This window comes from Haliotis asinina, chromosome 8 (assembly GCF_037392515.1).
Source record: "Haliotis asinina isolate JCU_RB_2024 chromosome 8, JCU_Hal_asi_v2, whole genome shotgun sequence".
Taxonomy (NCBI): domain Eukaryota; kingdom Metazoa; phylum Mollusca; class Gastropoda; order Lepetellida; family Haliotidae; genus Haliotis; species Haliotis asinina.
In genome coordinates, this window is record NC_090287.1 from 2,775,731 (window position 1) to 2,798,411 (window position 22,681).

A 22,681-nucleotide genomic window follows, 5' to 3' on the forward strand; every position below is an offset into this window, starting at 1 on the left:
GATGCGTCAGCATCGTTAAATGCCGTAACTATCACAACTAATTCATCGTTATCAATTCAGTATCATTGTCAGACGTTAAAGTATGCTGTCACGCCGACTCACGGATTAAGGTTTCAGTCATGCGTTTTTCAGAATGTGTGTCAAAGCCTTATGGTCAGTGGTAATCGAGAAGATCTACAGGCCTCCACTTGTTTTTCTTGGTGTCAACATATACAATTTACTTGGAGATTTACATCTCATGAAACCATTCAGTATGGTCAATCTCACGTAAACGCGAGGAAAAGGGAAGGGGCCTCAAGATCTGTTGTCTTTTACTCATTTGCCTTCTGCCTCTCCTGGCCATGAACACTTAAAGGGGCACTGATGCGGAGCGAATAATGTTTCTCGCCAACGGTCTAATTACGGAACCAAACTGCAAATTGGTCAGCGCCCGCTCCTTCGACCGTGACGGACAAAGGAACTGGGCTCCTGTCCATATTAGCCGAATTTCTTCACCCAAAAGAGTCAGGAGGCCGGATGCCCATCATATGCCATTATTTAAAAATATCCATGGTATTCCTTGTAACAAAATATCCCAGCAGTGTCGTTTTTTTCGAACGCTTGGATGGTATAGTTACTCAATTTGATCCTATTTCTGTGTTTTTAACCTCGATATTTAATCATGTTACATGAAAATATGATGCTTGGATGGTATAGTTAGTCAATTTTATCCTGTTTCTCTGTTTTTAACCTCGATATTCAATCATGTTACATGAAAACATGATGTCTACAGGCACGTAGCAAGCCATTTGTTTCACTCCGGAAGATTGCAAAGCTTCATAATTTAGGTAGTTTTGAGTGTTGGTTCAGCTGTGATAGCAAATATCATACGTAAATTTTGGTAGCTATGGTAGCTACAATGGTTTATTATTTATGATAATAAAAACACACAGTTGATTTATTTGAATTCGTAAACAATAAACGATCACTTTGCCTTTGGTAGAGAAATCTGAAAATTTTCTTACGTCAAAAAACCCCCTTATTTCGCCTATTTACCCAAGTACACAGCAAATGCCTGTATGTATTACTTATGTAACGAAATTCCGTTGGTATTCTCAAAACAGTTTCGGCCCATAAGTGTTTTCAGGCTGCATGCGACACAGAGATTACATCTTCCTTGCTGTTGCTGTAACTTGCGCTTGATGGTGTAAACCTACACGTGTTATTTGTCATCATTCTCTGGATGGTCAATTAATGAATTCATAACAGGTATAATTAGTAGTAACACCACTCAGGTTACTCAACAAAGGTTCCCATTTGGCATTTCTCCTGTCTGGAGTAAATACTCAACATTATAAATTAAGGTCTGTAATGGCAAATTTATTGTATGTTATGTAATATGTGCTTGTAAGTGATGCAAGAGGGTTTATCAGCTGAGTTACAAAAACAAACATCGATCAAAAGATTAACCGATAACACACTGATTGATTAATTACTTTTGTCAAAAGGTAGTGTGTGTAGATGACTACACCCTGTCGTAAAGTGCGATTGTAAAAACAACATCCTCCCTTCAAAGAATTAACCACCCTTGCGTTGATTGATTGATTGCTCTTTATTGGTTAACTAAATTACTTAGAATAGCGGACATCATACAATTAGTTGCCAGGTGTGCTATCTTGGGTGACCAGTGAGAGGTTTATCAGGTTTTCACCAACGAAAGACGTGAAACGATGTGTTGCTTTAGACAGTTGTGTAAGACACGCGACACAGAGCAGGATTATTTACCAGCTGCAGATGAATGGAATACGATTGTTTTTACGTGGATATCGATACATTCCCGAACATGGTAGTAGCCTGACATTGTTGCCATAAAATTAGTCTGTTTTACATTCATTATTTGCATTTTGTCATAATTTATTTGTTGTAGCATTCAGCAGAATCGATATGACAGAAAACACACACTAGATCGCGTATGTGTGTGAAATAGGATCCACATTGGCAATCTATACAATGTATAAATGTTGCTGTTATGTTAGAAATTTACTAAGAGTATAAGCAGACCGTGTGTTCTTTTATTAATTTTCAAAATCATACAAATATGACAATAAACTAATTAGGGTTATGAGACAAAATATAGAGACGTATATTGGCTTCGGTATTTTTCCGTCCTAATAGTTTTTTACCATTTCTACCACTGGCAGATAATTAATCTTCAAAGTGTTTCATTTGTTTTCATAATACATTTGTAATGAAGTAAAAATGACTTCACCTCAGTTGATCTGTCTATAATTAAACTATCAGTTGCACATACGGACTGCGCAACAGAGGTCACGAACCAGTCACGAATTCTGGGATGTCATCCGGGTACTCACTGGAGAAAAACAATAACAAAGGTTTACACCAGTCCACGGAAATTGCTCCGCATCAGTGCCTCTTTAAGCATAATTGTTTTCAGTGTAATTTCTCAAGTAGGGAGTAGTGCACTTTACCAGGCGCAATTTTTCCGATTTTTTTTCGGATGGATATACTTGCACCAAAGGTAAGCCAACCCTAACCTTTACTCGCTAACCTTTAGGATCTAGAAGGGGGTGCCCAAGGGCTAAGGATACAGCAGCACTCATTAGCAAGCACTCAGTAGTCCCCAGGTAGCGCGCCCGGTGAACTGCACTCTGGCCCTCAAGTATTTGGGAAGTAAACTTTTTACTTTGGTTTTGACTGGTAACCATCCATTTACATTTCCTTTCTCATGTTCTTAATCATGTTATTGAAATAATCTTGATTGATGATGATAGGTAGTATAGTGTACTAGCTTGTCAAATAAGGACAAACTTTATGAATGAACAGCTTTTTTATTCAAGTGAACTGATGTTTCGATACAGGTTCTTGCTTGTTTGACAACGATAGAAGAATCTATATCGAAATGTCTATTCACCTGAATAAAGAAGTTATTTATCCAATAAAGTTTGTTCTTATCAGACTCGCCAACTTCTAAGCATGCCACTCAAAGAAGTTAGCTTGTTGAGGCATATCACTTAGCAGTTCTTATTATCATGTGATCATGCCTAGTGTGTGCACCAAATAATCCCTCTGTTGCAAGACTGATGTGACCGAGCAAAGGTTTCCAAATTACTTCTTGGTATTGTGTCATGTGTAAGCAGCTCGGTTCTCAATTATCATGCTGTTGTAGTCTTTACTCATGTTTGGTCATTGGAAGAGATATTGGTCATGGACTCATTATCATTGACAATCTCCCCTCCATGATATTGCTGCCATATTGTTAAATGCGATGTTATTTTAATCACTGTTTAACAATTTGATAGATAATACAGTCATCTCTCCCAATAACGCGCTTCGCGATACCGTGGATTCTGTTAAACCGTGGGGTAATCCTTAGCTCCCATAAAAAAGTTGATCTGCTATCACACCCCTTTACAAAATCGAAAATAGCTCATCAACAAATCCGATGTTGTGCTCTTACATATTATGTAAACTAGTGAAATTCAGTGTGAATGGCAACTGACGGTGTTTATCGTATATATACATTGTTTCAGATGCTTAGAACATGCAGGGTTTTCTCAATGATAATCATACCAACATCGTAGTAGTAACTTGTGAAAGACAAGACATGCCATCAGTTAAGTTATGACGAGTACTTACAATGTTTGCTGTGATGCAACACACCGTGCTCTAGCGCGGTAAAAAACTGTTATCCCAGAACGTATGGTGTCACAAACCACATTTTATTTGATTAAATTCAATCCCAATTTTATTTATTAAAACTGTTGACAGAAACAACGGAAACACCGAGAGAGAATGGCATTACCCATTCCATATGAGTACAAATTCTGCTTACCACATTCGCAAGGGTCCGTTTTTTGTGCCTACCGCTATAGCACCAATTTCACATTATTCTTAGCAATCACAAACAGATTACAATCTCGTAATCCATGGACACTGAGAGAGACCCGTGTTATTGACTCATTGAAGTAATTTTCAACAATTAAATGGTGAACATTTTGTTTTTTTTACAATCAAAGTTGCAAGTACTGCGGGAAGTCAGCGGTGAATTGTCAAACTGTCTCCTTCGTAAAATGTATCCAGACTGGTAACAGCCTGTGTTCATTGTTATGTTAAATATGGTTGCAGAAAACATGCATTATATACTGGCCAGATAGCAATGTAAAATAATATGTTACAATAGCTGCATAATATGTAAAATATTCTGATAATGGAATAGAAGTTCTTTGATGTATTATCGGATCATTTCTACCAGAATCATCGGTACATTGGACCAAAACTTCTGTGCACAGCTGATCACTGTTTTTCTGGCTTAGTTGAATAACAGCAAAGACATATATTCATGTGAATATATGTCTTTGATAAGAGGTAGTATAACAGGAACAACAATCAAGTTATCATGTCTAGTGATTTTTTATTGCAAGTTTCCTGTACATATATATGTTTTCATTTTCAAAGTTTGTTAATTTTCACCCTCAACAATACAATATATTTTTGACTGGGTGCAATTCATGAATAGCAGTTTTGTTATGTCCTTGGAAAATACACTTTTACTTGACCTTTATTCCACAGTATGTAACAGGTACTAAAACGCGGATGTCTAATAATGCTGGGGGTCATTCGTGGACACTTGAACACAAGTCTTGTATTTCATGAGATAGTGATGAGCAGTATGTTTTCTAGTTCTACCCCAATGGTTTACATATCCAACATTGATTCTTAGAATAATATCATAAGAAGTCTGGGATACAATTAGTCCTCAGTCTAATTGGTCTTACTTGAAGACATTGTTTTACCGTTAGTGTACCCTGACTGTGGATTGTTGTTCACTTAACACTTAGTATCAGTGGATTGTTGTTCACTTAACACTTAGTATCAGTGGATTGTTGTTCACTTAACACTTAGTATCAGTGGATTGTTGTTCACTTAACACTTAGTATCAGTGGATTGTCCAGACTCAATAGTTTACAGGCTTCTGTTCGTAGCTGGAAGAGTGCTGTGTACAGTAGTTAAGAAAGATTGGTGGATTGATGCCAGACCCCTGCTACTTCTGATCTTATTAACTGGCTCAGTGTTGACAGGTTGAATGTTGCTGACTGTGGCATAAAACAATATGCACTCAGTCTTATGCATTCACTCAATCACTCACTTTGTCCCCGCAACTTTGCTTTTATTGGCCATGATTATGATAGCCATTGATTCCAAGGTAACACATACTAATTGTAGCCAGGTCTTGATGTCAACACGGTCCAATGAAATTGTTTGTTTGTTTTATTAATAGATCTTACTACACTGTCCAGATTGTTGGTTGAAGTCACAGACTGATATCATGTATTGTCTGAATATTTTGTGGCAGTAATGTTAGTACATCATTCATTATGTATTCAGTATTGTATTCCTATACGAGACCCAACAATCAATTTATATTCATGTGTAAACATGAAGAATAACAACACACATTTTTCAGTGAGTTTACGTAGATTCTCCAGCATTTTCCTCTTGGCACAGCACCACTTGCATATATGTATTGGATTAAAAGGCCTGAAATGATTCAGGGTTGTGAGTCACCAAGTTCTCCAGTTTCCAACTTAGACATGGGGAATAAAACTGTACATGGATGCTTCTGTGACTTAGCTTGATGTGGTTTTGAATACTGCTTCCAATAAGATCCTCAGTGTGTAAGTTAAATGTCTCGTGACACTGATAAGCATGAAGAGGAGCTTTACTGAACCCCTTGGATAGCTTTCGTTTTTAACTGCCAGTTTTGAAAAGCCTTAAAATTTTAATCAACAAAATGGATTAATATAGCAGTGAATTTGTATTTTATGGTAGTTATTGATGGGAACTAAGATTTTCCGTTTACTGCATGTAGTCCTCATGGTAATGCATAGCTAAAACCTTAGGAGTGGTGAGTCTCAACTTGTCCATGTGAAATCTTACTACCTGATCTGTTGGACAGTAAGCTGAGGACTCTACAACCTACAGTCTTACTAATAGTATATGGTATGCCAAAAATATGTTCTTAAACTATGGCTAAGACACCAGCTGAAAGATCATTGAAAATGACAGTCAAAAGACTTAAAAAGCCCTTAAACTTTAGTGTTCCATGTGTGTGTAAACCTTGAGTTACAGTACAACAGTTACATTAAACTACACATTCACAGAAAACATTTTGAAGGAAGTGCATCCTTCTATGCATGGACGTACGAGTCACTGTAAATACATTGTAACTAGATTAATGGTTTACACATAATAAGATATTATATGAAAGATAGAAGGTTAAGCAAACTGTGCATAAGACAGACTGATAACAACAACAGATTCCTTGAGGAAAGAAAAAAGAATAACTGAAGATTCTTAAAGGTCACATGCAACCAAAAAATCAAACATAATTAAAACACAATTATCACTTATTCATGACGTATAATATATAATATACATTGTTGTTTGAAAAAAACCAAATAAACAAAATTATAAGCATACAATTACGATTCAAAAGTGCAATATTTTGTACTTGGGCTTACTTCCCTCTAAACGAAGCCCTTGGGAGATCGAACCCAGTCATAGCGGATGGTTGTGCACTCAAGTGTAACAACGGCTTCCTATTGGCTGCTTCATTTGCTGATACGCTGAGGCCTCATTGTGTGTACAGAAAGATAATCTGTTTGATGGGCATTTTAGAAGTATGGTGAGAGACAAGAAAGTAAGATTCTTTATGGATAACAACTTCATTTATTGTACTTGATGCGTCGTTTCCATATGGATTCATATACCATTGTCAAACAAAATCATATACACTAGAAGAAATTGTTGTCTTTAAAAAATGTATTTAGAGATGTTAGGTTTTGTAAATACATGTTCTCTGAATTCGCATTCGATCCAGTCAAACATCATCTCAATAGAGATGGTGAACTGCTGCATGACTGGAAACTGTCATTTATCCAAGTACAAAGCAGGACTTGAAACTGACAAGAGTTTGCACCAGTTTCCCTCAGAGCCAGTCATCCGAGAAAAATGGATGTAGTTTGTTTGCAACCCGTAGACATAAAAGCATGTCATCGTACGTGCCTAATTACATAATGTGGGAGAGACAGGACTCGGGTGCACGAGTCATAAATCAATTTATTTTGTTTATGTCGTATAGCCTGATAGGTGTTAAGTTCAAATTGCATGTGGTCAATGATTGAAACTGTGTATTGCATATTGTCTTTAGCAGACAGGCAGGCAGGCAGATATATAGGTGTCAATAAACCAAACATTGAACTTTTTCTGTGACAGAGACTGCTTACCACAATCAACAAGTCTTTTTCTGTAATGAGTAGATTATTTACGTGTTCGTGTACACAACCAAGATTAGACTACTGCTCACGACCTCATATTCCAGGCATGCATATGGTTTCAAGCTCCACGAACCCATTCACTGCGCATGCGCTATGGACGCAGCGCAGCACAGCTCTTGAAACCACTTTTTCCACCAGTGAATCGTTTGAACTCCAATTTTGTGGGCTCTTTTTTCAATGCGTTTATTTTTTCAACTTACATTATAGATGGTATTGGCATTTTTGATGATTTGTTTCAGTAAGGGCATACCGAAAGCTATGAGAACTGCAAAGTTGTGTTTTACATTGCATGTGACCTGTAAGGTAATCATAAGTGAAGTCCAAATATGCACAAGTCCTATTAGCAGGTCCTCCAGCATGTTGAAGTTTGCCCCCATGGTATTTAATGCAGGGTCCCCTTAACTGTTGTAACAGTCCACGTTGGAGTTATGACAAGGTATTTTGCGGTTTAGTTTCAAACTCTACAAACTGTCTGCTATCATGGTTACTATGGTTACTATGGTTACTATGGTTACTATGGTTGGTGTTAAAGTTAAGAATCGCTCTCAACTGTAATGTTTTTTTGGGGGTCCAAGATGTATGTATGTTTGGGAAACATGGCCCCTAGACGCTATGTTATGCTTCCATGACCTCTGTGTGTATTTAACATGTACTTCACAATTATTCAAGGATAGGAATAAATACAAGTTTGTTGTAAGATATAAATACAAATGAAGCAAACTAGTTTTTTATCCTTACATCTTGCTACCATTTGTATTTTGCATAAGCTGTTCATCCAAAATGAGTTGTGACAAGTTTGGTGTGACCAATGGCCTTCACCCTGGTAATAGTGTTATTTTCACGTGTGTTCACCTTGTGTTCACGTGTTAGCAATGCTACAGCTACCAATGTACTGTGTTTCCACTGCCATGGTGTTGCTGATGTTTTGGAGATGGGCTGCTCAAAGTTGGAAACAGTTTCCAGTATTTCGTGCAGACAGTGACACTAGTGTGTATCTAGTCAATACCTGTCAGCAGAAACCAGCACTATATTGATGTTTGTGAGTGGTGCGCCAGCTGTTGCCTCACAGATAGAACAGGGAAATACTGATTGTCACTTTTTCAATGAATGAGTGATTCCTGTTATGAACAGGACTGAAAATATCAGTAACTGTGTTCATTCTTGATATAGCCCCAAACCCTGGGTGATCAGTAATCACAGATTGTGTCTCTCAATTGCACATGAGCATTTAGATTAGAGTGAGATGGTCAGATCCTCAGTTTGTCTGCAGAAATGACTTGAGATACTTACCATGTGAATCAGTGAGGCAGACAGACCACTGGCATACAGCAGGAGTCTTCTTTTCACTCCCAATTGTCAGACGGCCTGATCATTGGACAGACCCATCAGCTGTGACCAGTGTCTGGTCTTACCTTCATGGTAATCATGAGATGCTCCCAACTATGGGAGGAGTCAGTTACCCAAACTTGTTGAGAGATACAGATTTTCCTGATCAGAATCATGTGTGTCAGTTTCATTTATTGGATTAGGTAAGGAAGTACCTGTAGCTGGATGTAAGAAGCATCAGGACTACCCCTTCTGATTCTGAGGTGCAAGAAGCCTTACTCAAGATGATGGATGCAAAACTAAAGTGGCAAAGTCCAAAGATATCAAACATTACATCATGATGACATGGAACATGATGGGGCCATTTCTGATTTTTCTTTGGGAGTCATTACAACATGGTAGGACCAGGGACTAACAACAGCCTGTGAGGTTATCATGTCTGCATCAACAGGTGTCCTCCCCATCAGCAGCCTATCCTACAGAGATGTGTCAAGGGATAGCAGGATGTATGCATTAGGGTCATTACCTCTGCAAATTGAAAAGTCTGAGTGTCAAATTTCACAAAAGGAAAGCAGGGTTGGCACACATAGATGACCTGTTGTGAGATATTTTTCAACCAAAACTAGTAACATGAACATCACTTCAGTAATATATCATGGCAATCACATTCTGTGACTTGCATCTTGAACAAAAACAATGTTATATAGTGCTAATCCATGTAATATCCAAAGGTAATTATGGTATAAGTCAAATGTTCCACTAGCTTTCTTTGGATTTGTGATTGAGCATGATCATGATGACTGCCTTCTCCTGCAGTGCTCATGTGGTGAGGTCATTAACTTCTTAAAAATCATAAAACATGCTGGCCCTTGTTCAGTTTGTGACAAGTGACAAGTGTCCCTAAACCTGACTCGTGGACATGCTTTAAGCAATTGATGATACCAAGTTGACTCAGACTTTGGTGCTGTTACCCACCCAGGAAGAAGGTTTACAGAGAGTTGCAGGGAAGGGTGGTATGTCTGGAGGGAGGACAGAAGAGACCTATGGAATTCTTGGAAACTGTTGGTCATTTGATAAAGCTTGATTGAAAACTGACATTGTATTGTGTGATCAGTGCATGCTTTATATGTACAGTCCTTTGCACTAAAATAAAGAAACAATCCTGTAGTTAATTCAAAATGTGTGATTTCAATCCTGTAGTTAATTCAAAATGTGTGATTTCAGTCCCGTAGTTAATTCAAAATGTGTGATTTCAATCCTGTAGTTAATTCAAAATGTGTGATTTCAATCCTGTAGTTAATTCAAAATGTGTGATTTCAATCCTGTAGTTAATTCAAAATGTGTGGTTTACAATCCTGTAGTTAATTCAAAATGTGTGATTTCAATCCTGTAGTTAATTCAAAATGTGTGATTTCAGTCCTGTAGTTAATTCAAAATGTGTGATTTCAATCATGTCCAGTGTATATTTGTATACTGTGTCTCTCTAATATGATCACTGGATTGTCTGGTCCTGACTTGACTTGGCTGAATGTGTCTTTAACCAGAAAACAACAAGTCAGTTCTAATAAGGTTGCAATGCTATGTCTTGTGTAAAATGATCACATGTATCTGCTGTATAAGTACTGAAAGTGAAATATGTTCCACATTAAACATAAATGAATATATCATGTAGATAATTCACTATATGGCATATATTCTGGTGATTTGGTGATAAAATGTGCATAATAAACCTTTCCTTTAAATGCCTTGAAACATGTTTTCTGGTCTGTCCCACTTCAGTGACAGGTAAACAAGTACCTTCTGCTTGACCAACAAACCTTGACTAATCCTGACTTAAACTATCTGACAATTGGGTGTCTGACATTTGCTGAATATTGTTGTATGTTATGCAGCAAAAAGACTTTAAATATGTTGATAGATAGTAGAAAATGTAAGACATATGGTTTTCTTGTTAGTTTTCAAGTGATGTTTTTCTTTTCTCCTCAGGCAAACAACATTCATGGATTTACAAAGAGTGCCTTTGCGAAAACAAAGATATCACTAGCAAGTAAGTATGGATTTGTGTTTGGGCCTCACTATGGTTTCTTCACTGCACTTGCATTATGGGCGCAGCATATCTGCTGAAACCACTTTTTCCCCCAGTACTAGGGGAAATTTAGAGAATCGTTTGAACTTGATGATTTGTTTTGGTAAGTGCATACTGAAAGGTATGAGAATCTGCAAATTTGTGTTTTACGTTGCATGTGACCTTTAAACAAATGAATGCATGGAAAATGATGAATCATTCATGCATTTTGTTGTCTGTTAATGTTGACTTTGAATGTTTTCTTCTTCACATGCTGAATGAATGTTTCTGATTTATGTTTTCAGTATCTTGCAGTCATGCGAAAAATGTTGAAGTGAAATGGCTGATAAGATACTCTCCATGCGCCCAAGAATATGATGGGGTTGAAGGCGATAAGGTCTGTCTTTATGTAGTCTATTACTACAATTTATTACTATAAATTTTGAAATATGAGTCTTGCCAGAGAAAGGTTTATGATTGATCATGTCTTTTATCTTGCATGTTTTCTTACAACATCAATTGCGTGGTTTCATCACACGTGATACTATCGCTTACTTCCCTTGATGTGGAATCCTGATGGAGATACCTATAGGGACTCAAGTGTTCACGAATGGTGTTTCAAGTAACATTCAGTCCTGTATGTTTCATATGTCTGCCTGACCCACTGAAAATTCACAGGACCCAGTGAATAAAAATTTATCACTTATTGCTAGATGTGTGTAGTAAACATGGAATGAAGCAGTCTGTGCTCCCATTCAGGACCGTCTGACAAGCTACTTGTTTGCCCCGAATATCCAGTATGTCTTGGAATTTGACTATGCTTCCGTTGAAATGCTGACCAACAGAACCTTCATCAACTGTGATGACAGTCAAGTCAATCTACCGGTGGGTGCTTATTTATTTCACCGTTTTGCAGCTGTAGTGAAAAGACATAGCGTCAGTTTTCTGTTTTCTTTGCTTCTGTAATGGGAATATTGGGAGGATCAGTTCTTTGTATGTACAAGAGTGTGCAGTTTTAGCCACTAAGTTCTGTGTCTATTAATATTCTGTGTTAGTCTTGTAATCTCAGGCAGTGAAAGTATATTAATAGCTTCAAAATCTGCAGAAAATGATGACTTTGTCCAGTTTGGGCAAGTAGATTAAAAGCTTTTAATAGAGACTGACTGTTATTAAGCTCAACTCTCTTTTTCCTTTTGGTCCCCTGCCACAACATGGCACTGGGGACTGTGAATTTAGAAACGTCTGTCCGTCCCTCCCTCCATATGTCCTGTTTCTTGTTAATGCGATATCTCATGAGCTGTTTCACCCAATGTCTTCAAATTTGGTGACATTGCGGGATTACGCAGACAAAAGTCAATTTGTGTGACCTTGACCAAATTTTCAAGGTCATGTACGACCATCCCATTTGTTGTTAACACGGTATCTCATGAACTGTTTCACCCAATGCTTTGAAGGGCATTTAGAAGTGAAATACATAAGAATGAAGATTTTTATGGATATCAACTTCTTTATTATGAGAGCACAACGTATCGGAGGAGTAGCATTATGTTGTCTTCTCATAATAAAGAAGTTGATATCCATAAAAATCTTCATTCATGTTTGACCCAATGTCTTCACTGTGGTGAGAGCCTACACTGGGTGATTACGCTGACATCAGTTGATTTTGGTGACCTTGATCTTTTTTTTCAAGGTCACCATGAGTCGTTGACCACTCTTCCAACTCTTGTTAATGTGATCTCTTGAACTGTTTTACCCAATGTCTTCAAATTTGGTGACAACCTGCATTAGGTGAATGCACAGATACCAGTCGATTTTGTTGACCTTTATCGTATTTTCATGGTCTATGACTCTTTGATCACTCCTCAAACTCTTCTTGTTAACGTGATGTCTCATAAACTGTTGTACCAAATGTCTTCAAATTTGGTGACAGCCTGCATTTGGGGATTAGGCAGACACCAGGTGATTTTGATGACCTTGATCTTATTTTCAGTATGACCCCAACACTTTGTCCACCTTTCGAACTGATGTTAACACAATATTCCATAAAACACATTACAATCAATTTCCTCAATTTTGTCAATGATTTTGGGTCATTATCCAGACACCAGTCATTTCACACATTTTGTGTGTGAGCAAAGAGTGAAAAGTAGTGAATATGTCATAAATATTTCATTCTTCCTTACCAGAGGGGGACATTGCCATGTTAGTGGCAAACACTTGTTTTGTATCTTTTCTTACTAATTGTCAATGTTTGTGGTTTATATAGACAGCCAGCCAGTCCTACAGCAAGAAACACAGATATCATGCTAACTGCTACAGTCTTATGAAATCATGTTTTTTTTCAAAAAAAAAATGTTGCTGTTTTACAGGATTATTCTAATCTCCAGCCAAAGATAGTCAAAGCTATTAAAGTGGTAAGTGTTGTGATATGTCATTGTACGAGTGTTTCAATCAGTTGCTGCCACTGCTCCTAGGGATGAACACACAGTAATCATTGCTTATGGGGGAGTACTTTATGAAACCCATGTAGAATTCATGCGAAAACCATGTCTCTCTGCTCAACCTAAAGTGTTCGCTTGTCATGCCGTCGACCCAGGTTTGATTCCCAGTGTGGGTACACTGTGTGAAGCCCATTTCTGGTGTTCCCGGTTTTGATTTTGCTGGAATATTGCCAAAAGCCACATAAAATAGAACACTTCCCTCCCCTCCTTCAGACAAGGCCACACTGACTCTGTGTTGCCAGAATGGTGTTGAATGGCACTTTACTAATATAGGTCTATAGTTTAACTTGTATTTTGCCTTAGAAAAAAGAGTGCTGCACACTATATGATATTATTATAAATAAATAAACATACTCTGATTTATGTGTGTATCTATACATATGTTCTTGTACCTTGATTTCCCAATCACTGACTAATGACATAACTGTTAACTGAAACCCTTATTTGTAACACTGCAGTCACAGCCTGGGTCAGCCAAAGAAGCAACTACAACAGCATCAGGAGTAACATCAGCACCAGCAGCAACAGCAGCACCACCAGCAGCAGCAGCAGCAGCAGCAGCAGCAACAAGACGGCGTCGAGATGCAGCTGCTGGCACAGACAAGGTAAGATCGTAAACTTGCTGTACTCAAACATCTAAAACAGGTTCAGCTTTTCTGACTTTGCCCTCCTACATACATTGTAGACTGTAAGCCACCTTGATATGGCTGTCACATTATACTTTTGGTCACCCTGATATAACTTGTCATATTACACCATTGGCCATTCTGATGTAACTAACTATATACTTGACCATTCTGATATGACTTATGTTACACTGTTGGCCACTCCGATGTAACTGTCATATTACACTGTTGGCCATTCTGACATTACTGTCATGTTACATTGTTGGCCATTCTGATATATTACTCTGGCATTATTACTCTGTTGGCCATTCTTATATAACTGTCACATAACACTGTTGGCCTGTCTTATATAACTCATATTACACTTTTGGCCATCCTGATACCGATATAACTGTCATACTGCACTGTAGGCCATTCTGATATGGCTATCGTGTTATGCTGTTGGCTGTTCTGATGTAACTATCACATTACACTGTTGGCTATTCTGATATTACTGTCATGTTGTACGTTTGGCTATTCTGATATAACTGTCACATTAAAATGTTGGCCATTCCGATTTAACTTTGACATCAGCTGTTGTCCATTCAGGTATAACTGATACGATATACTTTTGGCCACGGTGATATAACTCTCATATTACATTTTGCCATTCTGATATAACTGTTTTTTTGCTCTTTCTGGCATCCTGATATACCTGTCATATTTCACTGTTGGTCATTCTTCTGCATCTTTCACTTTACACTGTTGGTCATCCTGTTTTGATGGTCATATTTTATTATTGACCATACTGATTTGTATTGTCTATAGTTTGGCCTACACTATATTTGAGTTCTGGACACTAACTGTTATAGCTGCTATTGAGAGAAATAACATTTGCTCATTATATTTCTTGCTAATGGTAACCGAAACATTCAGAAAAACTTGACATAATCTTTTTGCTTGAGTAATGTAGAATTTGTGTTCCTTTGATTTTCTCACCTATTATTGTTGCTTCAGAACAAAACAGCCACTGTCACCTCAGTAACTCAACACCCACCGGATGAGGTAAGTAGCCGGTCTTCAGTGTTGTTCATGCCCACATGTTTCATCTTATAAGTTCTCCTGATGGAAAGTAATATCTTGGGTTGCTAATGCAAGTTATACAGTAATTATTTGTGATATTTCAGGATTTATTGTCTTAAGTGTTGAGTGTGTTTAATTATTGAAAATATGAGGTTATATTCATGTGTGTAAGGGAAACTGTGATCTTTCAGTATGTTTATGTTTGTTGTGTTGTAGATTGACCACCATGTGTTTGCACAGTTGTGGAAAGATGGCTACTATGTCTTTGTGCTGCAGCTTCAACCCATTCCATACAACTCCTCCAAGGATTTCAAAGCTGAAGGTAGGTATCACGGTTTCCTAGGTCTCCTCCAAGGATTTCAAAGCTGAAGGTAGGTATCACACTTGCCTATTTCTCCTCCAAGGATTTCAAAGCTGAAGGTAGGTATCACACTTTCCTAGGTCTCCTCCAAGGATTTCAAAGCTGAAGGTAGGTATCACACTTGCTTAGGTCTCCTCCAAGGATTTCAAAGCTAAAGGTAGGTATGACACTTTCCTAGGTCTCCTCCAAGGATTTCAAAGCTGAAGGTAGGTATCACACTTTCCAACATTTCCTCCAAGGATTTCAAAGCTGAAGGTAGGTATCACACTTTCCTAGGCCTCCTCCAAGGATTTCAAAGCTGAATTTAGGTATCACACTTGCTTAGGTCTCCTCCAAGCATTTCAAAGCTGAAAGTAGATGTCAAACCTCAATACATTTCATCCAAGGTTTTCATAGCTGAAGGTAGGTGTCAAACTTCCTTATATCTCATTCAAGAATATTTCGCTGAAGATAGATCTCAAACTTCCCTTCAAGGATTTCAAAGCTGAAGGTAGATATCATGCTTTCCAGTAGGAGTCCTTGTCAATGTCATAACCTGTACGTTTAAAGTTTAGGATTCCACAGATAAAATTCACTCGAGTAGATTACAGACCACTGCTATAAAGCTGGAATATTGCTGAGTGTGCGTAAAACTAAATTCACTCATTCAAGTGGAATTCATTGACCCTTCGACTCACTTAGTTTTGAAAACCTTTTTCAATTATAGTTTTTATTGTTTTTGAAATGAATGAAAATTTGACAGTATTCCTGAAACACTGTATATATTTATTTACTGACAGTGACTGTACGAATGCCTGGTCCTCATGGCTACATCTCAGCAGTTGAGTACCCGCTGGAAATTGTAAGTACATATCATATATATGTGTGTTTTCAGATGAGGCTAAAAGAAACATTACTGTAATCATGATACTGTCATTGGATGAAAGAGGAAATCCTTTCCAGCTGTTCAACGTGATAGATTTTGTCATAACTTGAAGATTATGGTGCTGGTAGAAATAGGCAAAAAATCCTTTTTTTCACCTTCCACAATTATGTCTCCGGACGAAGGATCTGGAGGCATACTGTTTTGGGTTGAGTTTCTGTCGGTGTTGACATTGCCATTGATTCTGGAACATAACTCTAAAACAGCTGGGACAATCTTCACCAAATTTAGTATTCTGCCTCTCCATATCATGTAGATGTGCCTTTTGGGATCTGAGTTTGTTTTTTTTTTCAATTTTATTAGTTCTTTGTTTCCATGCCAAGAAATTTGACTTTATCTTTTTGAAAGGCAAAGTTATTTTCTGAAAGATAAATCTGAAACTAAAGGACCCATCTTCACCAAATTTTCTATACTTAATACCACTGAAAAAACTGTAAAACACCATGAACTTTTTCTGTATATTTTGCAGTATTCTTTTATCCTGCAACATATGTCATATTTGGGATTTCACTTTCTCAGTAAAGTACAAATTCTAGTACTTTTTTCGGTTGAGTCCCATCCGGGATTCGAACCCGCACCCTCAGGGTCAGGCACCTAATCGCCAGACACAAAGTCAGCCGCCTAGCCCGCTCAGCCACCGCGACTTCCACAAAAATGAAAGTCGGACAACTGGTAGTCTAGACTGCGTACTTTGTGTACCCCTCTGATGAGTGTAAATTGGCACGGCTCCCACGGCCGAAAGCTATGATTACACGATGCCATTTAGAAAGTGGTCAAATGCAACATATGTCATATTTGGGATTTCACTTTCTTACTAAAGTACAAATTCTAGTACTTTTTTCGGTTGAGTCCCATCCGAGCTTTCGGCCGTGGGAGCCGTGCCAATTTACACTCATCAGAGGGGTACACAAAGTACGCAGTCTAGACTACCAGTTGTCCGACTTTCATTTTTGTGGAAGTCGCGGTGGCTGAGCGGGCTAGGCTGCTGACTTTGTGTGCTGGCGATTAGGTGCCTGACCCTGAGGGTGCGGGTTCGAATCCCGGATGGGACTCAACCAAAAAAAATACTAGAATTTATACTTTACTAAGAAAGTGAAATCCCAAATATGACATATGTTGCATTTGACCACTTTCTAAATGGCATCGTGTAATCATTCTTTTATCCTATTTTCATACTTAGAAATTTTGAAATTTGAGGGGTAAAGTTAATTATGTGAGGTCTCAACGTTGAATTGGGGGAAGGGTGAGACATTGTTTTTACGCGGAAAAACACTTTTTACGTTTTGTAGTTTACATGTGTAAGTGTGAAATATCTCTGAAACCAAGTCTCATTCTCAGTGGTAGGGATGTAGGAAATATGAAAAAAAACCAAAACTTTACTGATGAAAGATCAGTGCGAGAATGAGTCCATAGTGACTTATTTGCACTAGATCATGGCATTGTACAAATTAGTGTGCGATGATATTGTATTACTAAGGACACATTTTGAATGGCCATTTTGAAATAAGCTTCATTATAAACTATAGTTTGTGTAAATAAATATAACTCTTGTAATCACTTCAGCAGTCTGCTCCCGTCAATGTATCATGCAATGTTTTTTCCATGGATTATTTGTAATGAATTTGGAAAGTTGTTCAGCTTGTTCGAAACTGAGTGCAATACGTGCTGTGTGTATCTGTTTCTTTGCTTTCTACAAATTACAATGTCAGTTACATAATGCCAACATAGCCATGGTCCTCTTATTGTTGCTGCTGCTTGCCGGGGACGTGGAGACAAATCCAGGCCCACTGAACCATGACGCTGAACAAGCACTTTCACTTAAATACACGAAGTATCCATCACAAGTTAAATAACAAGTTAAATTATTTGTGTGAAGTTCTCTCTAACTATCACATGGTCTGTTTCACTGGATAAGACTTTAAACAACAGAGATCTCTTATGGGATAACTTTCACAAACCGGTCAGAGAAGATAGAAATACTTTTGGGGAGGGGTCATGATATATGTAAGTAAACAACTAGCCTTTAAAAGGATGATAGATTTAAAAAATATTCATGACGAAACGATTGAGATCAAGCTATTTCTTCCACAAAAACCTTTAATATTATGTGTTGTATACAGACCTGAGTATAACTATACATTTTGGCAACATTTAGACCAAAGTGTAGAAACAGCCTAAGATGCAACTAGTAAGATAATGATCGTTGGGGATATAAATGAAAATTTGCTGTCAAGTAAACAATTGAATAGTGTGGACTTAACGGAATGAAAAAATCTATATAATGCTGTTAAGGAACCCACTAAAGTGACTAGAACCACTGCTACGCTAATAGACCCTGTGATAGTAAGTGAGGAGATATCTGTTAGAGACGGCGGCGTTGAATTTGATAAGAAAGTCAGTTATGATAGAGGAACTTATATTTCGTTAGACATCATTGTCACCACCAAAATGTGATTTAGTCAGTCTAAGTAAACTATCCAAGTAACTGAAATATATCGTCAAATATGCCAAGCTCTAGCTGATAAAGACCAGTATTGTAAGGTCTTTTGTGATGTTTCAAAGGGTTTTGTTTGGCACAGAGGGCTTATACATAAATTGGAAATGTATGTTATTAAAGGTAGACTGTTAAAATGGTTATGTAATTACATATGTATTCGCTATCAAAAGGTGTTTGTTAATGGAACCCTGTCTAAACCAAGGTTACTCCAAGCTGGCGTGCCACAGGGATCAGTGTTGGGTCCATTTTTATTCATTGTGTATGTGAATGATATTGTTGATGAATTAAATTGCATTACGCGACTATTTGCAGATAACACATCATTGGGCAAGGTGTCTGGAAATCTTAACATAATAGAAACCTCATTAAATGTAAATCTCAGATGGTTAAACAACTGGGCAAACAAATGGTTGATAGCATACAACCCAGATAAGACAAAATCAGTATTTGTCTCACTTAAAGATAATACATGCTCTATTAAAATATTATTTGACGATACGATTGTTAAAGCTTTAGAAAATCATAAGCATTAGGTCATAACACTTTCATTGAACGGCAAATGGTCTTCCCATGTATCTAATATTGTTTCCAAAACCTCAAAAATGATTTACTCAGTGAGAAAACTTAAATATGTTCTTAACAGAAATGTTCTAAATATTTACACAGTTTTTATAAGACCTCACTCTGAGTATACATGTGAAGTCTGGGATGGCTGTGGAAAAGAAATGTTTAAAATTGGAAAGACTGCAGATGGAGGCTGCGAGAATTATTACCGAACTTCCTAGATATTCTTTTAATTCACTTTATTATGAAACAGGCTTGGAAGCACTATCAGAACGTAGAAGAATATGAAAATTGTCCTTGTTCTATAATAGTCATAACAACAAAAGTCCACTCTACCTAAAAGAAATAATTCCTCAATGCGTGGGCTCCAAGAGTCAATATAATCAAAGAAATTCAGACAATATCTGCTTGCCAAGAACAAGAATAACAAATTCTCACGAGTCGTTCTTCCCATCGACTATAAGATTGTGGAACAATTTTTCTACAGATGTTAGGAATTGTACTTCTCTATCAAAGTTTAAATCAAGCATAATAACATCATATAACTCAGCCCCTCGGTACTTTTCCTACGGCATAAGAAAATTTAACATTTTACATACTCACTTATGCCATGAAGCTAGTAGATTGAGTTACGATCTGTACAGAGTAGGGCTAATCACTGATCCATCCTGCGCATGTGGAAACCAGTGTGAAAATGTTCATCACTGTTTCTTAGAATGTTCTTTATACAGTCAACATAGGTGGGTCATGCTGAAAGCTATTCAAGATGTATGTGGTAGTAACTTTTTGATTACATTATCTGTTATTTTAAACGGCATTGCAGATCTGACAAATAATAAAAATGGAATTATGTCAAAAAATGTACATCAATACATATGCAAATCTAAACGATTCCAGTAGTCTTCACTCTATACACCTTTTGTATTATAAAATTTCCTTCTGTTATCCTTTAGTCTTTCTCTGTTTCTAATATTTCTTCTGATGTAATAAGTGATTGGAAATATCTTTGGAGAGGGGTTTTATAAGTTGAAAGAACTTGTCCCCAATCCTTTTCACATTGTGAACAAAATATGTTTAAACTAAACTTATATTAACTTTCATGCTTAAACTATTAAGGATGCGGCTACCATTGAGACTCACTGTCACTATACAAAGAAACCGATAGGAGGGGGTCATCTCAAAAAGCAAAACCAGGATGGGTGTCATAGAGATATCAGCTAAGATATGCTAATCCTTTAGGGAAATTAAACTGGGGAACTACTCAGTATGCCATAACAATTTATAAATACAGTAGAAGCAGTCAAAACTGGCTTCTGTCCAATCTGGCAAGTTGTCAACACTGGCATGAAATCTCTTGTACATTGTCATCAGCTCTGCAAATCGGTACAGTGTCTAAACCAGATTATTTCTTCAGTCCCAATGAGTGCCACTTTAGACAGCTAGCACTGTAATATCCAGTCCTGTCGATGTGGTTATGCCACATATATTTTGAGACATTTAATACGATGTTTTCTATGGATATCATGTATCCTATAGATATATCAACTTTATCAAAGAAAGACAGATAACATGAGATGCATTCAACATACACGAAACGGCACAAAAGCTATTTTAGCCAAAGCTGAAGAGGTTTTCAATTCTTCGAAGTGAATCTCAGATGTTAATTGTCAAAAGAAGGAATGATGATTTGGGGAGTACTCCTGACTACTTGGTTGGGGGTATGTATAACGGATAAAAAGGAGTTATTAGTTTATACAGCATTTAAACATTGTTTCATCTGTCACAGAACATTTTTTCCATATGTACCTTCAGGGAAACTCAAAGAGCTGAAAACCTCTTCAGGTTTGGCTAAAATCTTGGCTACAGTATCATGTTTGAATTAATATTTAAGGATATTTAAGGCAGTCACTTTGAAGAGTTTGTGAGAGCTGCCTTCACGAAAGTTGCCATCATCATATTCTCATTGAGATGTTTTATCCAATCCCTATCATGTTGTAGTTCTACGGCATCATGGGTCTTGTGTACGTTGTGTATGGCCTTGTCTGGCTGGGCCTGCTAGCCTGCAATTGGCGTGACCTGCTTCGGGTACAGTTCTGGATCGAGGGTGTCATTGTTTTAGGTAGGTAGTGGAGAATGCCTGATATAGAGCATGAAATAGTAGGTGTATGAAAGGTTGAGCATTTATGGATGAAAGGGGTGTAATTTATATATGGGAATAATGTGTAGAGGCTAGTGCTTTTAGGCTACTTTGTCTGTAAGTTCTGCCATCTTGCTGTCATGGCCTACTCATCCACTGGATAATTAGTCAGGACCTTTTATTTGTTCGTAGTTTTACAACCTGCAGCCTGTAGCTTGCTGTAAGAGACAGTTGGATTGCCTGATCTGGCTGGATGACCAGCTTGTCTGTCACTGTACCCCATAGGGGATGCTACTACCATAGCGTGAGCCATTATGTAGTCCACTCTGATAAAGCTGTGTTGCTGACTGTGTGGTTAGATATCAGTCACTCTTGTAACTCACGACCCTGACTCCCGTGAAGGTTCAGGGTAGAGTAGATCTTCAGTAACCCATGCTTGCCACAAAAGGCGACTTGGTTGACATGTGTCATTAGTTCCCAGTTGATTAGATCAATGCCCATGCGGTTGATCACTGGATTATCTGGTCCAGACTCCAGTTTTTACAGAACCTTGCCTTATGTTTCTGGGTGCGGTGTAAAACTAAACTCATTCACTCATTCCTGACCTTTAGCTCTCAGTGGAACTGTTAATGGTGAGCTCCTATGTCTGTATTGTTGTTTGTACTGTTATATGTGTGTCCTCTTGCTTGCAGGAATGTTGGAGAAAGCTGTCTTCTTTGCAGAGTATGAGAGTATAGCCAAGAGTGGGTTGTCAGGTGGGTAGGGCATTGTCAAGGGCATGTTACCCATGAGATACAGCTGAACCTGTTTCCATGTATATTCTCATTCCCTTGTCTACAGCAAGTTATGAAGTCAACAGCTAGTTTACAAACACCTGGAATGGAACTAACCATTTCCCATTTCATGCTGTCATTTAAAGCTTGGACTGTTGCAACTTTGTATTTCTCTGACAACAGGACCGAAATAGTTGAAGTCTCATTGATGTATGGCATAATAATATTGCATTGAATTGCGTGATACACAATCTACACTCAGAAGCTGAAGCAGTTTCTCCACAAAGGATGTTGACTGTTTCCCCTCACAGGTTACACAGTCCCCCTGACATGGTAAACCACACATAAGCCAGACTGTCTTCCCACTACACACAAGCCAGACTGTCTTCCCACTACACATAAGCCAGATTGTCTTCCCACTACACACAAGCCAGACTGTCTTCCCATTACACACAAGCCAGACTGTCTTTCCATTACACACAAGCCAGAATGTCTTCCCATTACACACAA

General features: G+C 37.8%; 1 protein-coding gene across 1 annotated transcript in view; it reads left to right on the top strand.

The window, feature by feature from the left end:
- Positions 1 to 22,681, top strand: part of LOC137293487 (transmembrane protein 87A-like) — a 42,286-nt gene that overhangs the window by 286 nt on the left and 19,319 nt on the right. Inside the window, exons 2-11 of the mRNA XM_067824055.1 lie at positions 10,650 to 10,710; positions 11,034 to 11,125; positions 11,488 to 11,613; positions 13,098 to 13,142; positions 13,688 to 13,834; positions 14,852 to 14,899; positions 15,134 to 15,239; positions 16,058 to 16,119; positions 21,260 to 21,380; positions 22,091 to 22,153. Of these exons, the coding sequence (XP_067680156.1) occupies positions 10,650 to 10,710; positions 11,034 to 11,125; positions 11,488 to 11,613; positions 13,098 to 13,142; positions 13,688 to 13,834; positions 14,852 to 14,899; positions 15,134 to 15,239; positions 16,058 to 16,119; positions 21,260 to 21,380; positions 22,091 to 22,153 (871 nt within the window). The remainder of the gene's footprint in view (positions 1 to 10,649; positions 10,711 to 11,033; positions 11,126 to 11,487; positions 11,614 to 13,097; positions 13,143 to 13,687; positions 13,835 to 14,851; positions 14,900 to 15,133; positions 15,240 to 16,057; positions 16,120 to 21,259; positions 21,381 to 22,090; positions 22,154 to 22,681) is intronic.